The 15,230-nt window shown below is 37.3% G+C and overlaps 1 protein-coding gene across 6 annotated transcripts in view; it reads left to right on the top strand.

The window, feature by feature from the left end:
* PABIR3 (PABIR family member 3) overlaps positions 1–15,230 on the top strand; it is a 77,603-nt gene that overhangs the window by 13,274 nt on the left and 49,099 nt on the right. For all 6 annotated transcript variants that reach the window (XM_005614514.4, XM_014729197.3, XM_005614515.4 and 3 more), the window contains exons 4-5: positions 14,496–14,539; positions 14,641–14,695. In XM_005614514.4, coding sequence (XP_005614571.1) covers positions 14,496–14,539; positions 14,641–14,695 — 99 coding nt within the window. The remainder of the gene's footprint in view (positions 1–14,495; positions 14,540–14,640; positions 14,696–15,230) is intronic.

The raw sequence follows: 15,230 nt of genomic DNA on the forward strand, positions 1-15,230 counted from the left end.
TTGAAAAATAAAAGATCATGATGAATAGGTGGAGCACAGAGGATCTTTTAGGGCACTGAAATTCTTTCTCTTTTTTTTTTTTGGTGAGGAAGATTGTCACTGAGCTAACATCTTTGCCCATCTTTCTCTATTTTTATGTGGGACCTGCCTCAGCATGGCTTGACGAGTGGTGCTAGGTCCGTACCTGGCATCCGAACCTGTGAACCCTGGGCCGCCGAAGCAGAGCGTCCAAACTTAACCATTACACCTCTACTTGGGCCCCAAAACTATTCTTTATGATACTATAATGGTGGATACACGTCATACATTTGTCCAAATCCATAGAATGTACACCACCAAGAGTGAACTCTGAAGTAAACTGTGAACTTTGGATGATAATGCTGTGTCAACGTAGGTTCATCTATGGTAACAATTTACCACTCTTGTGGGGCTTTTGATAGTGGGGGAAGTTATATGTACCTGAAGGAAGGGGAAATCTCTGTACCTTCCACTCAATTTTGCTGTGAACCGAAAACTGCTCTAAAAAATAGTCTATTTTAAAAATTAACTAATTAAAAGATCAGCGGGGAAAAAGAATGAAGAACTCTGGGTAGCAGGGAAAAGATAGCCTAGTTTTATAAATCTGCCACAGATAATCCAAGTTGTTGTTTATAGATCACTAAACATTGAATTCTAGATGTGTTTGATGATGGTGGTGATAATGGCGGTAGTGGTGGTAATAGTCATTTGCCATTTATTGAGCACATACTATGTGCCAGGCACTGTGCTAAGCATATTACATGCATTATCACCAATATCACATTTACTATGAATAGATGCTTGAAGGAGAAACTCTGTTACATTGTTCAGAACACTATTCCATATAGCAACAAATCATATATCCAATTTATTCCTTTTATGTAAGTTTTATCCAGAAAAGTTTCCTGACTTTTGTGAGGAGGGTCAGCTAGTGGCATTATTGATTTGAATTAAAAATGTTCTTGAAATATCAACCCTGGGACATGATTAGTAAGTACCATGCAGTCTGAGTTTCTGGTCAGTCTGTAGTCCATAGCCATCTGACGCCTCCTTTATGCCCATCCTCTGGATGGAAACTAACCAGGCTCAGGGCTGATAAATATCTGAGAATGTCTATTCCAAAGTTAAATAGACGGTGCTATTAGGTATAATCTCCTCTTCTTTGTATACCAAAGAAGGTAATTTTTCCACGGTTCAAACTTTTTGAGTATTGCCTTCAAGGTTTTCAAGCATCTTCACCCTCTTGGCCTCTGAGACTTCTGTCTCTCTGTAGACACCTGGCCTTCCACTCACACACGACTAATAACCTTTCCTAAAACATGCCAAGCACTTTCTCTTTTCTGTTGCTTGTGCTGTCAAACTCATCCTATAAGGCCCAACTCAAATGCCCCCTTATGCCTTTCTTACCTGTCCCCCACTCCCACCCCCTACGCCCATTCACTTAACCTTTGCTTTTTATTCCCACCTCAATTTGCCTCCATTTAGGACTCATTTCCTTGTCTCTCGTATATTTGCTTTCATGTCTGGTGTAAGGTCTCTGAGGGTCATAACTGTGGTTTAACCATAATAAGGGCTCACTAAATATTGAAATACTTAAGAGCCCTATCTTTCTGATAGTGAATTATGATGATGAAGTAATTGTCACTAATTTCAGGCATAATTTATATGTAGTGAATTTTCAGTTATCCACATATGAATTTTCTGCTGTTATTTTTACACCCTTGGCTGTTTCCTCCACCTTCTAACAAATTAGAAAAAACAAACTGATTTTAACCCTTTCTTAAGCAAAATATAACTAGTGAGGTAATATACTCCTTAAAAAGTCATATGATACGTTTTAAAACCTAATAAAAATTCAGACTATCTGCTTCATGAAAACATTTATTTGTCCAACACGTGTTTTTGAGGACTCATCTTCTCCCCATCCACCAACTCGCTCCTCTTACTGCCTTTCTTGGCCACCGTCCGCTTATAGGTTTCAGCTAGAAACCTCAGGCCAATCTTTAACTCTTTTTACGCTTTCTGATCATCTCTCCAATCTGCCTCCTTCTCTTCATCCCCCCATTTTTCATTTACACCCTCATCTTTGACCTGGCCTGAGATCCTGCTTTTAGTCCATCTTCCCTCCACCCTCAATTTCTTCCGCATATGCTGCTAGGGCTGCCTTTCTAAAACAGGTGTGATCTTCTTGTGTACAATATCTTTGAGGTTTAAGAACTCAGAGGGACCTATGCTTTAGGTTTCCTATTGGGCTCAAAGGCTAAAGTCCATAAACCACAATCTGGTTTCAGCCAAATTTCCCAAAACTTACTTCCTGCCATGCCCTATCATGTACAAGTTTCAGCCACCCTTAACATCCCTGTTCCCCACGTATGCCTCTCTGCCTGAACGTCTCTTCCCGCTCCGTAAAATACCGTCCTTCCTCGTCTCCGTCTAATGATTCCTCCCTCCTCTGTTGAAGCCTCTGTGAAGCCTTCTCCGAGACCCCAGACAGAGTTAGATTCTCTGTCCTCTGAACGCCCACAAATCATAACTTGTTCTGGCACTTACCTGTGGCCTAGTTTTTCCTACCTAGACTTCAAATTTCTCAAGGACAGGAAAATGCCTTACTTATCTTTGGATCCTCAGGGTCTGACACAGCGCTGAGGCTTATAGTAGGTACTCGTTAAATATTTTTGAACAGAAAACTCAATGTACTCTTAAGGTATAATGTGAAAGTAAGATTTAGTAAATTCGTTATCTGGCATTTCAAGAACTAACCAGGATACTGATGGAATGAATGAATGAATTCTAGAGGTAATTTTCAAGCCTCATTTCCACACTTAGCCTTAAATCCCTCCATTCTTTCATTTCCCTCTTGTATGAGTCCTCATAAGCTTTGAGAAAAGACCAAACTCCTTTTCTATTTCCTAAAGTATCCCTGAAAAGAGAAAGGGCCTAGACAACAAGTATCTGAGCGAGAGTCAGATGTACTGAACTACTTGAAAGTGATTGCCTTAAGTCATTCCATCTTATGAAAGTTTGGTTTCCCCAGCTAGATTCCAAGGTGTTTGATGGAGTCATTTTGTTTCTGCTGACTTAATGACTGTTTCAGCCTTTTCTGGGCAATGCCTATCACTAAGCTTTGATGATGGGCTGAAACTGGCAGGAAGAATGAGGTGATTTTAACATCTGGTGCCTTAGGAGAGGAAAGGTGGAGATAAGCAAAGTGTTCTATTGATGTTCTGCCCTATGTTTCTTATGTTAACAGTTATTTTGTTCTGTTTTGATACACACACATATATATATAGAGAGAGAGAGAGAGAGAGACTTTTGATTAATTTTCAGTCAAGATTCAATTGGAATTTTGATTTTTTAAAAATTTTAAACTTAACTAATACTGTTGCTAACATGCATTAGGCACTCAATAAATATTTTAGGTAATTCAACATTGACTTACTGTTTAGAAATAATTAATCAGAAACATTAAAGCAAGCTTGACTTATATTTTAAATTTCAGTTTTTGCTGCCTTCTCCTATTCACACTTGCATTAGTCACCTTCATCAAATCAAACAGATAAGAAGACTTTCAAAACTGATAGCTGTGTATTAAAAAATGTAAATTTTATTTTTCTTTTAAAAAATACCTATGCGTATACCACATCTTCTTTATCTGTTCATCCTTCATTGGGCACTTAGATTGTTTGCATGTCTTGGCTACTGTGAATAATGCTGCAGTGAACATAGGCATGTATATATCTTTTTGAATTACTAGTGTTTTCATGTTCTTTGGGTAAATACCCAGAAGTGGAATTGCTGAATCATATGGTAGTTCTATTCTTAATTTTTTGAGGAATCTCCATACTATTTTCCATAGTGGCTGTACCAGTTTGCATTCCCACTAGCAGTGTTCCCTTTTCTCCACATCCTCTGCAACATTTGTAATTTCTTGTCTTATTAGTAATTGCCATCCTCATGGGTGTGGTGATATCTCATTGTGGTTTTGATTTACATTTCACTGATGATTAGTGATGTTGAGAATCTTTTCATGTGCCTATTGGCCATCTGTATGTCTTCTTTGGAGAAATGTCTGTTGAGACCTTCTGCTCATTTTTCAATTGGGTTGTTTGGTTTTTTGTTGTTGAGTTGTATGAGTTCTTTATATGTTTTGGATATTAACTCCTTATCAGATGTATGATTTGCAAATATCTTCTTCCGATCCCTTGAGGGTATTATGCTAAGTGAAATAAGTCAGACAGAGAAAGACAAATACCGTATTATTTCACTCATATGTGGAAGATAAAGAAACAACACAACAACAAACAAACACATACATACGGAGAACAGATTGGTGGTTACCAGAGGGGAAGGAGGTGGGGAGAGGACAAAAGGGGTAAGGGGGGCGATTTGTACAGTGACAGATGGAAACTAGACTTTTAGTGGTGAACACAAGGTAGTATATACAGAAGTCAAATTATAACGAAGTACACCTGAAATGTATATAATGTTATAAACCAATGTTACCTCAATAAAAAAGACATCTTATAGTTCAATAATTCTAAGTGAAGCCACATGTGATTAAGTTTTTAATTCCAGGAATAGTTTCTCTAAAAAATAAAAGAAAAACAACTGAGGAGTCCTACATTTATTTAGGTTATTAACTATCTTAATAAATTGATAATTTCCTGAAATATGGCAAGTTCTTTTACCTTGAATCTAGTTTCTTCCAAAGATCTTAAAGAAGACGACGAAGGCTATACACAAAAATTAATTTTCAGGGACTGGCCCCATTGCCTAGTGGTTAAATTCAGCATGCTCATCTTTGGCAGCCCGGGTTCAGTTTCTGGGCATGGACCTACACCACTTGGCGGTGGCCATGCTGTGGTGGCATCCCACATTCAAAATAGAGGAAACTTGGCACAGATGTTAGCTCAGGGACAATCTTCTTCAAGCAAAAAGAGGAAGAAGATTGGCAGTGGATGCTAGCTCAGGGTGGATCTTCCTCAGCAAAAATAATGATAATTTTCAGGCTCATAATAACCATAGTTATCATGGTTTTCTTAAACCCTCAGATGAATTTATTTGACAGATAAAATGATCTTTATGCTATCTTTTTGTCTTCACTTCTTAGTGATCTGAGTTCAGGAACACTTGTACCACTCTGGCTTATGTTTTGTGCAGGTGTGTGTGTGTGTGTGTGTGTGTGTGTTTAATAGCAAAAGCCTAATACAGAATTAAACCTTTTATTTATCCAAGGATTAGCCACAGAACTCAAAAGATCAAATCACCACTCCACCACTGTTGGTGGGATTTTGTTTTGACCCAACTACAAGCAGACTCTTGTTCAAGGGGGGCTTAACTGTTAGGAAGCACTTATTCTTCACTTAGCACTGTGATAGGCACTTTACATCTGTGGTCTCATTTACTCTCATAACAACCTTATACAATCAGAAACTAAAGATGGGAGAAATTTAGTAATTTATCCAATGTCCAGAATTAGTGTCAGAGCCAAGATTTAGCCCCAAATTACTGGATTCTTTTCCAGCCATCCTTTCCCTGTTTCAGTGGCACAAAAGCCATAGCATCTTGTAACCCTCGTTTCTAGCTGTCCAGCTCCTGCTTCCTTTCCCTCTCTCCCTCCCTCACCATGGCTTCCTTAAGGTCCAGCTTATCATCCACTAGTGAGAAAGTAAGGTAAAAAGATTCTTTTGCTTTTTAGTAAATAAAACATTCTTTTACTGTTTGTCTTTGTGACTATGTAGCCATTTTAGAAATTCTTAATGAAAGAACCTAAAACCAGTAAAATGATCTCCGGTTTATCTGTGCAATTTGTTTTGTTGCTTCCTCTAAATTAGACCAAATGTTTGAAAATTGATTACATGTTGCTATTCGATTATGAAGCTTGAAATCAAGACTAATTTAACTGGTTTGTAATATAATTGTAAACCAACTTATTTGCATATTGACAGAATATATATTATAAGCATTTCAAATGAAACACAAGTGGAAAATGAATGAAGTGGGAAAACAGAAATAACATTAACTTTCAATCTGGGTAGTGATTGAATGGAAAATTAAGACATTATCAATAGTTTAATGGTCCAATAGATACCTTAAGTTTCATATTTCTTTACCTGCATTCTTCATCCATGGCTTCTTTTTAGCTGTTGAACTTAACCTTTTACGTACAAAACAGAAATGTCTGGTTCTCACCTCATTACATTCTGAACTTTCACGCTAATAATATTTATAAAGGCATTTATTTCATTTTTTGGTAAAACGGGGGAAATAGTAGCTACCTCATGGGATTATTGTGAGGATGAAAGGAATTAATATGTGCACAATGTCTAGTATATAAGTTAAAATTTAAAAAAATTAAATGGAAATTTAAAAACACAAAATAGAACCTACATGTATTCAATATCCAGCTTTAACTATTATTTACATTTTGTACATCATTTTTCATCTACTTCCTTCTATTTTGGGGGGAGAAGGGTGCTTTAAAGTAAATACCTGATATCTTTTTACCTGTAAACACTTGATATGAATCTCTAAGAAGGACTTTTTTTTTTTACATAATCACAATGCCATCATTACATTTAACAAAATTTATCCCTTAATGTCATCTGATAACTAGTCTGTGTTCAATTTTCCTGATTCTCAAAAATGCCTTTTTTACTGATTCAAACATGTTCCAATCATGTTTGATTGGTATATCTCTTAGTTCTCTTTTATTTAAAACAACTTTCCCCTTTTGTTTTTGTTCCATGCAACTTATTTATTGAGGAAGCTAGGCCATTTGTCCTGTAGAATGCCCCACATTCTGATTTTGCTTCCATGTGGTGTTGTTTAATATGTTCTTTTATTCCCATATTTCCTATAAATTGACTTGATTAAATTTGCCTTTATTTGTAAATAAGCACACAGCCCCAAGTCAATATTAGGTTCTGGGTCAAAATTTAAGTAACTATATGGTTTCAGTTGCCCCTTCCTGTTAAAGTAGTTAATGGATCATTTCTTCTTGACTGTGGTTATTATGTGTTTTTTAGGAATTAGAGAGGTTGAGAACATCAAGCTGGAAGTTCATTTTCTTTTTTCTTGGCTTTAGTGAGATACAATTGGCATATAACGTTGTGTAAGTTTAAGGTGTACAATGTAATGATTTGATATATGTATATATTGTGAAATGATTACTGTGGAAGTTAATTTTCTAAACACATAGCAATGCGCAAATATTCAGGAATTATTCTTGTAATGTAATTTTTCTTTCCTAATAACAATTGAGTTTGTATTTCAAGAGGTTTAAAAGCACTTGGCCTTTAGTTCGCTATCTCCCAAAGCCCTAAACATAAATAACCGCCCTGCAGAAATAGTTTGTGTATTAGTTTTCTAGGGTTGCCATAAAAAAGTACCACAAACTGGGTGGCTTAAAGAGCAAATTTATTTTCTCAGTTCTGGAGACCAGAAGTCTGAAATCAAGTTGTTGGCAAGGTTGGTTCCTTCCAAGGGCTGTGAGAGAAGGATCTATTCCAGGCATCTCTCCTTGGCTTGTAGATGGACAGCCTCATGTTCATATGCTCTTCTCCCTGTATACATGTCTGTCTCCAAATTTCTCCTTTGTATAAGAACATCAGTCATATTGGGTTAGGGCCCATCCTAATGACCTCATCCTAACCTGACTACATCTGCAAAGATGCTATCTCCAAGTAAAATCACAACTGAGGCACTCCAGGCTTGGGACTTTGACATATGAATTTTGGTGGGACACAATTCAGTCTATAGTGGTTTGCTCCCAGTATTTTGTTCTATAACTTTATTTCCTGACTTGTTAAATAGGATATAAAATCATTGGCATGCAGAAAGAACCTGACTTTGTCTGTAGTGTCTTAAGTAAAATCAATTTTAAAAATTATCTACTTAAGCATTTCCAGCATCCCTTGTATCTATATCTTCAGAAATGTACATCCCTTGTATTTATATCTTCACAAATGTATATCCCTTGTATTTATATTTTCGCAAGCAACTTTAGCAACACATATTACAGTTTTGTTTTTGTCTTACCTGAATTGGATAAGTTAAATTGGGTTAGACACAAGTATAAGGGAGATTTATTAGATGAAGCCCTTTAAAACAGATTTTAGCAACTGGAGAACCAGGCATGATTATGGTAGGAACAACTATAGATATCATCTGTTATGGAAGGTGTGTCTGTGAGCTTTTCTTCTGCTGGCTAGGTTTCCCAGTTAGTCTTTCTTACAGACTTTGCCACCATTTTCTAGTCTAGTAAAGCAATGACATTAGATTTCTGTGATATCTTTTTGAGTTTTCTTTGGAACCTACTAAGTACCTAGTCTCTTTTAGGAAGAGGCGTTCTTTAAGGAAATAGCCCAGCTTGTTTTAAAAGAAATTTAATTTTCTCTTACGTTACAAATTGTTTCATTCTTTCAACAAGCGTTTATTGAGCACTGTGTTGACACTGGGCGACTAAAATCTTTCCAGCATACTCTTCTTTAGAGAGCAAAAGCGAGTAACTTACCATTTCCATTTTTACCCTCAGTACTAAAAAGTTGAAAGGTAAGTTTAGTGCTCAAGTGCAGCATCTCTCCTTAACGTGGGTTTCTAGGATACAGTACTCCGTGCCCTTGCCACTTACCTGGCTCTTGAACTTTTATCCTTATTTTAACAATCTTATTTCATTATAAGCCATCTTATATTCATTTTGGAAATAGGCAAGATATAAATGATAAAAGAACCAACCCGCCTTTACTAACGACCCTCAAAATAGCTGATGTTGGCTAATGTTCCAACTTACGATGGGAGGAACAATAAGTAAAATTCTGCCCTAGTTCTGGGAAAACTTGCTCTTTCCTTGTTGATTGAATGAATTACAAAATATTTTGAGCTTCTCACTACAGGAAAACATCTACATAAAGATTAAATGGAAGAACTATACTAGCAATTACATTTTACTGAAAAGATTTACTGTTACTCCATTATTTTAAAAGACTGATTAACTTCTTAAACTACCTTTCCCAATTTCCCTCCTTTTTCATAATGGCATCAAAATAGTCAGTCACAGTTTTAAGGCTCAAAGCTCTAGGTTCATCTTCAGTTCTTCCTTATTTTTCCACTCTATCCAATTAGACATCTAATCCTATTAATTCTTACTTTACAGCATCCTCTCTGTTCCCATTACTACTTCCTTCTGTCCCTTGGGTCCAGATTACTGTAACAGTATTCTAATAGATTTCCTGTCTCTGCCAGTTGAATCCAACTTCCACAACCAGTACCAAGATAGCTTTTCTAAAACATCGTTTTCACCTTTTTCTCTCCTGTGCAAAAAGTTACAATGGCTTTCCATTACCTATTAAATGAGAAGAAGAATAGCTAGGTTGTATTGAACACCTACTTACATAAGTTGCCAGGCACTATGATAAGAATGTACAACGCCTCATTGTCCTCATTATTATCAACATCTTCATATGGCTGGAGAAACTGAGGCTCAGGTTAAGTTGTTTGCCTAAAGTCTCACAGGTAGTGAGGTACAGAGCTGGGATTCGACTCAGTTCTGTGTGGCTGCAAAGCCTGTGGTCCTAACAACTATGCTATTCTGCCCAAACTCTTGAAGTTCAAACTCTTCAATTATTTCAGATCCTATAAAGCTGGCCCTGTCTTACCTCTCCAGTTTTCTCTCTCATTGCTTTGTAGCACAAACTTGGTTTCAGCCGAGCTCGTCTCATTACCCTCCAACCTGAATATTCTTTCTCTCCTCTAAACTTTTGTTCATGTGGTTCCTTCTGCTTGGAATACCCTCCCTCCACTCTCTGCTTGTCCGGATTTTAAACATCTTTCAAGGCCTAGGTCAAATTTTGACTCACACAACTCGCACTACTCTTCCATTACAGACTACTCATAACATTTGTTTATACTCTAGACAATAATCTTTAAACTTTTGATCACACACTGCATCAGTAAAAAATGTTTGAGCACATGCTTCCAATATATGTATACTGTATTTACCTTATGGACGTCTATACTACTGTGCTTGTATATAATGTGAATCATAGGATATATACAAAATAGAAGTATAAAAAGGATGAGATAAAGATGAAATGATCTCAGAAAAATTTTAATTTAATTTTATAGTAGATTATTGAGAGTGAATATGAATTCATATTTCCAATAGTCTTAAAGATTTAACATTATTTTAGCCAGCTCCTTGATAGAACAGATTAGCTCAGCATTGTGTTTTCACAATAACGTGGCAGATGATGAGCTGTGCTAAGAGTAGCATAAGTTACACCTTTGCCATTTCCCTGTTATTTACTTAGACCCTCATTATGAATCTTCTGTCCCAGGTTTCTTGTAGGAATCTTGTTAAGGGGCTTGTGCATTTTGTGGAACTTGGTTTAGTTAAAACTGGGTAATATATGTGTACGTCCACCTAACTTGGCACAGATGAACTGCAATTAGTTCTCATTAGCTAAAAAAATGCTCTTCTTTCATGAGATCTTTAGACTCTGTGGGCTGAGTGAGGGCACCTGCATCAATCTGTGTGTCTAATATCAGCAAGCCTTCATTACTTACTATCTTAAATTTTAAAAAATGTAAAAATGGAATTTCTATTTTTTTTCTTTTTGCTTCTCTAGATCATCTTGTACACCTCCTGGGCTATGATCATGCTTACTTTGGAGAGTACTGACAATATAAATAAAGCTTGTCTCTCAAATATGATTCTAGGCCCATTTAGGGAACGCTCATCTGCTTATTTTATGTTCCCAATAATTTTTAGCACTGTATTTGCCCAGCACTATCCTAGATGCTTTAGTATGTGTGAAATATGCTTTTAAGAATGCCAGAATGGGAGCTGGCCTGGTGGCGTAGTGGTTGAGTTTGCACACTCTGCTTTGGTGGCCCAGGGTTCGCAGGTTTGGCTCCCGGGCGCAGACCTACACCACTCATCAGCCATGCTGTGATGGCGTCCCACATACAAAATAGAGGAAGATTGGCAAGGATGTTAGCTCAGTGACAGTCTTCCTCACCAAAAATAAATAAAGAAATAAAAATAAGAATGCCAGGATGAATTTGGACTGTGGAGGTTTTTTTAACCTTTTTTTTTTTTTGAGGACGATTAGCCCTGAGCTAACTACTGCCAGTCCTCCTCTTTTTGCTGAGGAAGCCTGGCCCTGAGCTAACATCTGTGCCCATCTTCCTGCCCATCTTCCTCTACTTTATATGTGGGATGCCTACCACAGCATGGCTTTTTGCCAAGCGGTGCCATGTCTGCACCTAGGATCCGAAACAGAGAACCCCGGGCTGCCAAGATGCGGAACATGTGAACTTAACTGCTGCGCCACCGGGCCGGCCCCTTAACCATTTTTAAGAGTACAATTCAGTACCATTAAATACATTTAGAATGTTGGGCAACCATCATCACTTTGCATTTCCAGAACTACTTCATCATGTGAAACAGAAACTCTACCTGTTCAGCAATAACTCACCATTTCACCCCCCCCATTTCCTGTAACCTGTATTCTACTTTCTGTCTCTATGAATTTGACTATTCCAGGTACCTCTTATAAGTGGAATCATACAATATTTGTTTTTTCGTGTTTGGCTTGTTTCACTTAGCATAGTTTTTTCAAGATTCACCCATATTTTAGCATGTGTCAGACCTTCATTCTTATTGGCCAGCCCTGGTGGTCTAGTAGTTACGATTCGGCATTCTCACTACCCCGCCCGGGTTCATTTTCCAGTCAGAGGACCATACCATCCATCTGTTGCTTGTCATGCTGTGGTGGCCGCATGTTGCTGTGATGCTGAAAGCTATGCCACTGGTATTTCAGATACTAGCAGGGTCACCCATGGTGGACAGGTTTCAGCAGAGCTTCCAGACTAAGACAGACTTGGAAGAAGGAACTGGCCACCCACTTCCGAAAAAATTGGCCATGAAAACCGTATGAATTGCAGCAGAGCATTGTCTGATATAGCACTGGAAGGTGAGAGGATGGCGCAGAAAGACCGGCAGGGTTCTACTCTGCTGTACACAGGGTTGCTAGGAGTCAGAATCCACTTGACAATACTAACAACAACAAAACAGTCTGTTGAATGGATATACCACATTTTTTTTTATCCATTCACCTGGTGATGGACGCTTAGGTTGTTTTCACCTTTTGGTTATTGTGAATACTGCTGCTATGAACATTGGTGTACAAGTATCTATTTCAGTCCCTGCTTTCAGTTCTTTGGGATATACCTAGGAGTGGGATTGCTGGATCATATGTTTAGCTTTTTGAGGAACCACCAAGTTATTTTCCACAGAGTCTGCACCATTTTGCATTCCCACCAGCAATGTATGGCGGTTCCACTTTCTCCACATTCTCACCAACACTTGTTATTTTCCATATTTTTAAACAATAGCTATCCTAATGAATGTGAAGTGGTAGCTCACTGTGGTTTTGATTCGCATTTCTCTAATGACAAATGATGTTGAGCATCTTTTTTATGTGCCTACTGACCATTTGTATATCTTCTTTGGAGAAACACTATTCAAGTCCTTTGCCCATATTTTAATTGAATTGTTTTGTTGTTGTTGTTGAGTTGTAGGTTTTTTTTGACATATTCTGTATATTAATTCCTTATCAGATATATGATTTGCAAACATCTCCAATTCTATGATTGTCTTTTCACTCTCTTGATAGTCTCTTTTGCTGAACAAAAGTTTTACCTTTTTATGAAGTCCAATTTATCTATTTTTCTTTTGTTACCTGTACTTTTGGTATTATATTGAAGAAATCATTGCCAAATCCAATGTCATGAAGTTTTTGCCCTATGTTTTCTATTTCCTTTTTTTTGATTGTGAGGAAGATAGGCCCTGAGCTAACATCTTTTGCCAATCTTCCTCCTTTTGCTTGAGGAAGATGGTCCCTGAGCTAACACCTGAGCCAGTCTTCCTCTACTTTGTGTATGGGATGCCGCCACAGCATGGCTTGACGAACAGTGTTTAGGACCATGGCTGGGATCAAAACCTGTGAACCCTGGGCCGCCAAAGCGGAGAACATGAACTTAACCACTCTGCCACCAGGCCAGCCCTGCTCTGTGTTTTCTTCCAAGAGTTTTACGGTTTTAGGTCCTATGTTTAGGTCTGATCCATTTAGAGTTAATTTTTATAGATGGAGTAAGGAAGGGTTCAACTTCATTCTTTAGTGTGTGGAGGTTCAGGTTTCCCAGCACCATTTGTTAAAAAGACCATCCTTTCCTCATTGAATGGTCTTAGCACCCTTGTTGAAAATCATTGGACCATGTAAGCAAGGATTTCTTTCTGGGCTTTCTCTTCTATTCCATTGGTCTATATGTCTGTCCTTATTCCAGTACCACACTGTTTTGATTACTGTAGCTTTGTAGTAAGTTTTGAAATCAGTAAGTGTGAGTCCTCCAAGTTTATTCTTCTTTTGCAAGATTGTTTTGGCTATTTGGAGCCCCTTAAGATTCCGTGTGAATTTTAGGATGGGTTTTTCCATTTCTGCAAAAAATGCCATTGGGATTTTGTTACGGGTTACATTTGCACCTGTTGATCACTTAGGGTAGTATTGCCATCTTAACAATGTTAAGTCTTCCAATCCATGAACGTAGAATGTCTTTCCATATGTGGGTTATTTTTAAAAATAACTATTCATGTGAAAAATGATACTTGAATATTATAAAAAGGTCAAACAATATGGTAAAGTACAAGGAAAGAACAAATTACCCCAAATCTCACTACTCATTGATAAGTACTGTTAACTTTTTGGTGAACATCCTTCTGAATACCTCTTGCTTACAATTTTACATAAATAGTGCCTATCTTTTTTCCTACTTACTATGTAATACATGTTTTTCAATGTCAATGACTGGATTTAAATCATGCTTGTACCATTATTATTTTTTTAATATTTTTTTTTCTCCCCAAAGCCTCAGTACATAGTTGTGTATTCTAGTTGCAAGCCATTCTAGCTCCTCTATGTGGGATGCCACCACAGCGTGGCTTGATGAGCAGTGCATAGATCCAAGCCCAGGATCTGAACCAGCGAACCCTGGGCCACTGAAGTGGAGCGTATGAACTTAACCACTCAGCCACAGGGCCGGCCCTAGTACCATTATTTACTTAAGCAAACCCACACTGATAGACATTTAGTTTGTATTGAACTGTGAGTACTATTTATTAATATCATAGTATTAATGGTAGGAGAAATAGTATAATATTGAATGTTTGATGTTTTCTCTTTTGAATGAAGAAATGTACAAAGTTTTTCATCTAATCAGTTCCTGCATATTGGATGTACTGTTGGTATGGTAGGTGCAACAATGAAATGAAGAGAACCAGACACTTGTTAGAAATTCGTTTATACTCTAGCCCTTCTATAGCTCGGGGAATACTACTAAAGGTGCAGCCAAATGAAATCACTTTTTAAAACCATAGGAACTTGTATTCAGTTCATTCTCATGTTCTCACCTTTCAGGAGGAAGGCATGGATTTAATAAATAGAGAAGCAATGCGTACATGGTGAGTACTGTACTTTGAGTTTCTATTCTATCATTTGTATATTCAGTCACATCTTTTCCTTTAGACAGGCAACTGCAGTACTGATGTCTTTTCTTTTATAGGGAGGTACAAACCGCAATACAGATAGGTCAACCTTGGAAAGAAAATTCGAACCTGGTATGGTATTAACACTCAATTTTGTAGAAAACTTGAGATTGTTACTGATTTTCAGTGTTGGTGCTACCTAGTTTTGCTGTAATTTCTAGAAATCTAAGCTCTCATTTGAAACTAAAATTACATGTGCTGCATAAATAATTTCTGATTGCTCTTAGGAAAGTTTATGATTTACCCATCAAAATAACTAGCATTGTTTGAAAGTGGGGTTCAAAGTAAATAGTTGTCTGATACCAAACCATCATTGTGTACCAGCTTCCTCTCTGTCCTAGTCGGCCTTACGAAAGTTCAGTTGTACTAGTTAAATCGCTTAGATGACAAAATAATAAATGATTTCACTCCCTTCTACATAATTTATTAACTATGTATTAGAGTTTTAAACCAATGACAGTAGATTTACTGGGAAAATACTACATTTTTATGCCTGTAACACATATACTCCCACTAACATTTTAACATACAACCTTTAATTTAAACATATTTGGAACTTAGTTACAGCCCTTGCTAACATCTTTTAATGTCTCTGTACACGTTATGA

Source organism: Equus caballus, chromosome X, assembly GCF_041296265.1.
Source record: "Equus caballus isolate H_3958 breed thoroughbred chromosome X, TB-T2T, whole genome shotgun sequence".
In the NCBI taxonomy this organism is placed as follows: Eukaryota; Metazoa; Chordata; class Mammalia; order Perissodactyla; family Equidae; genus Equus; species Equus caballus.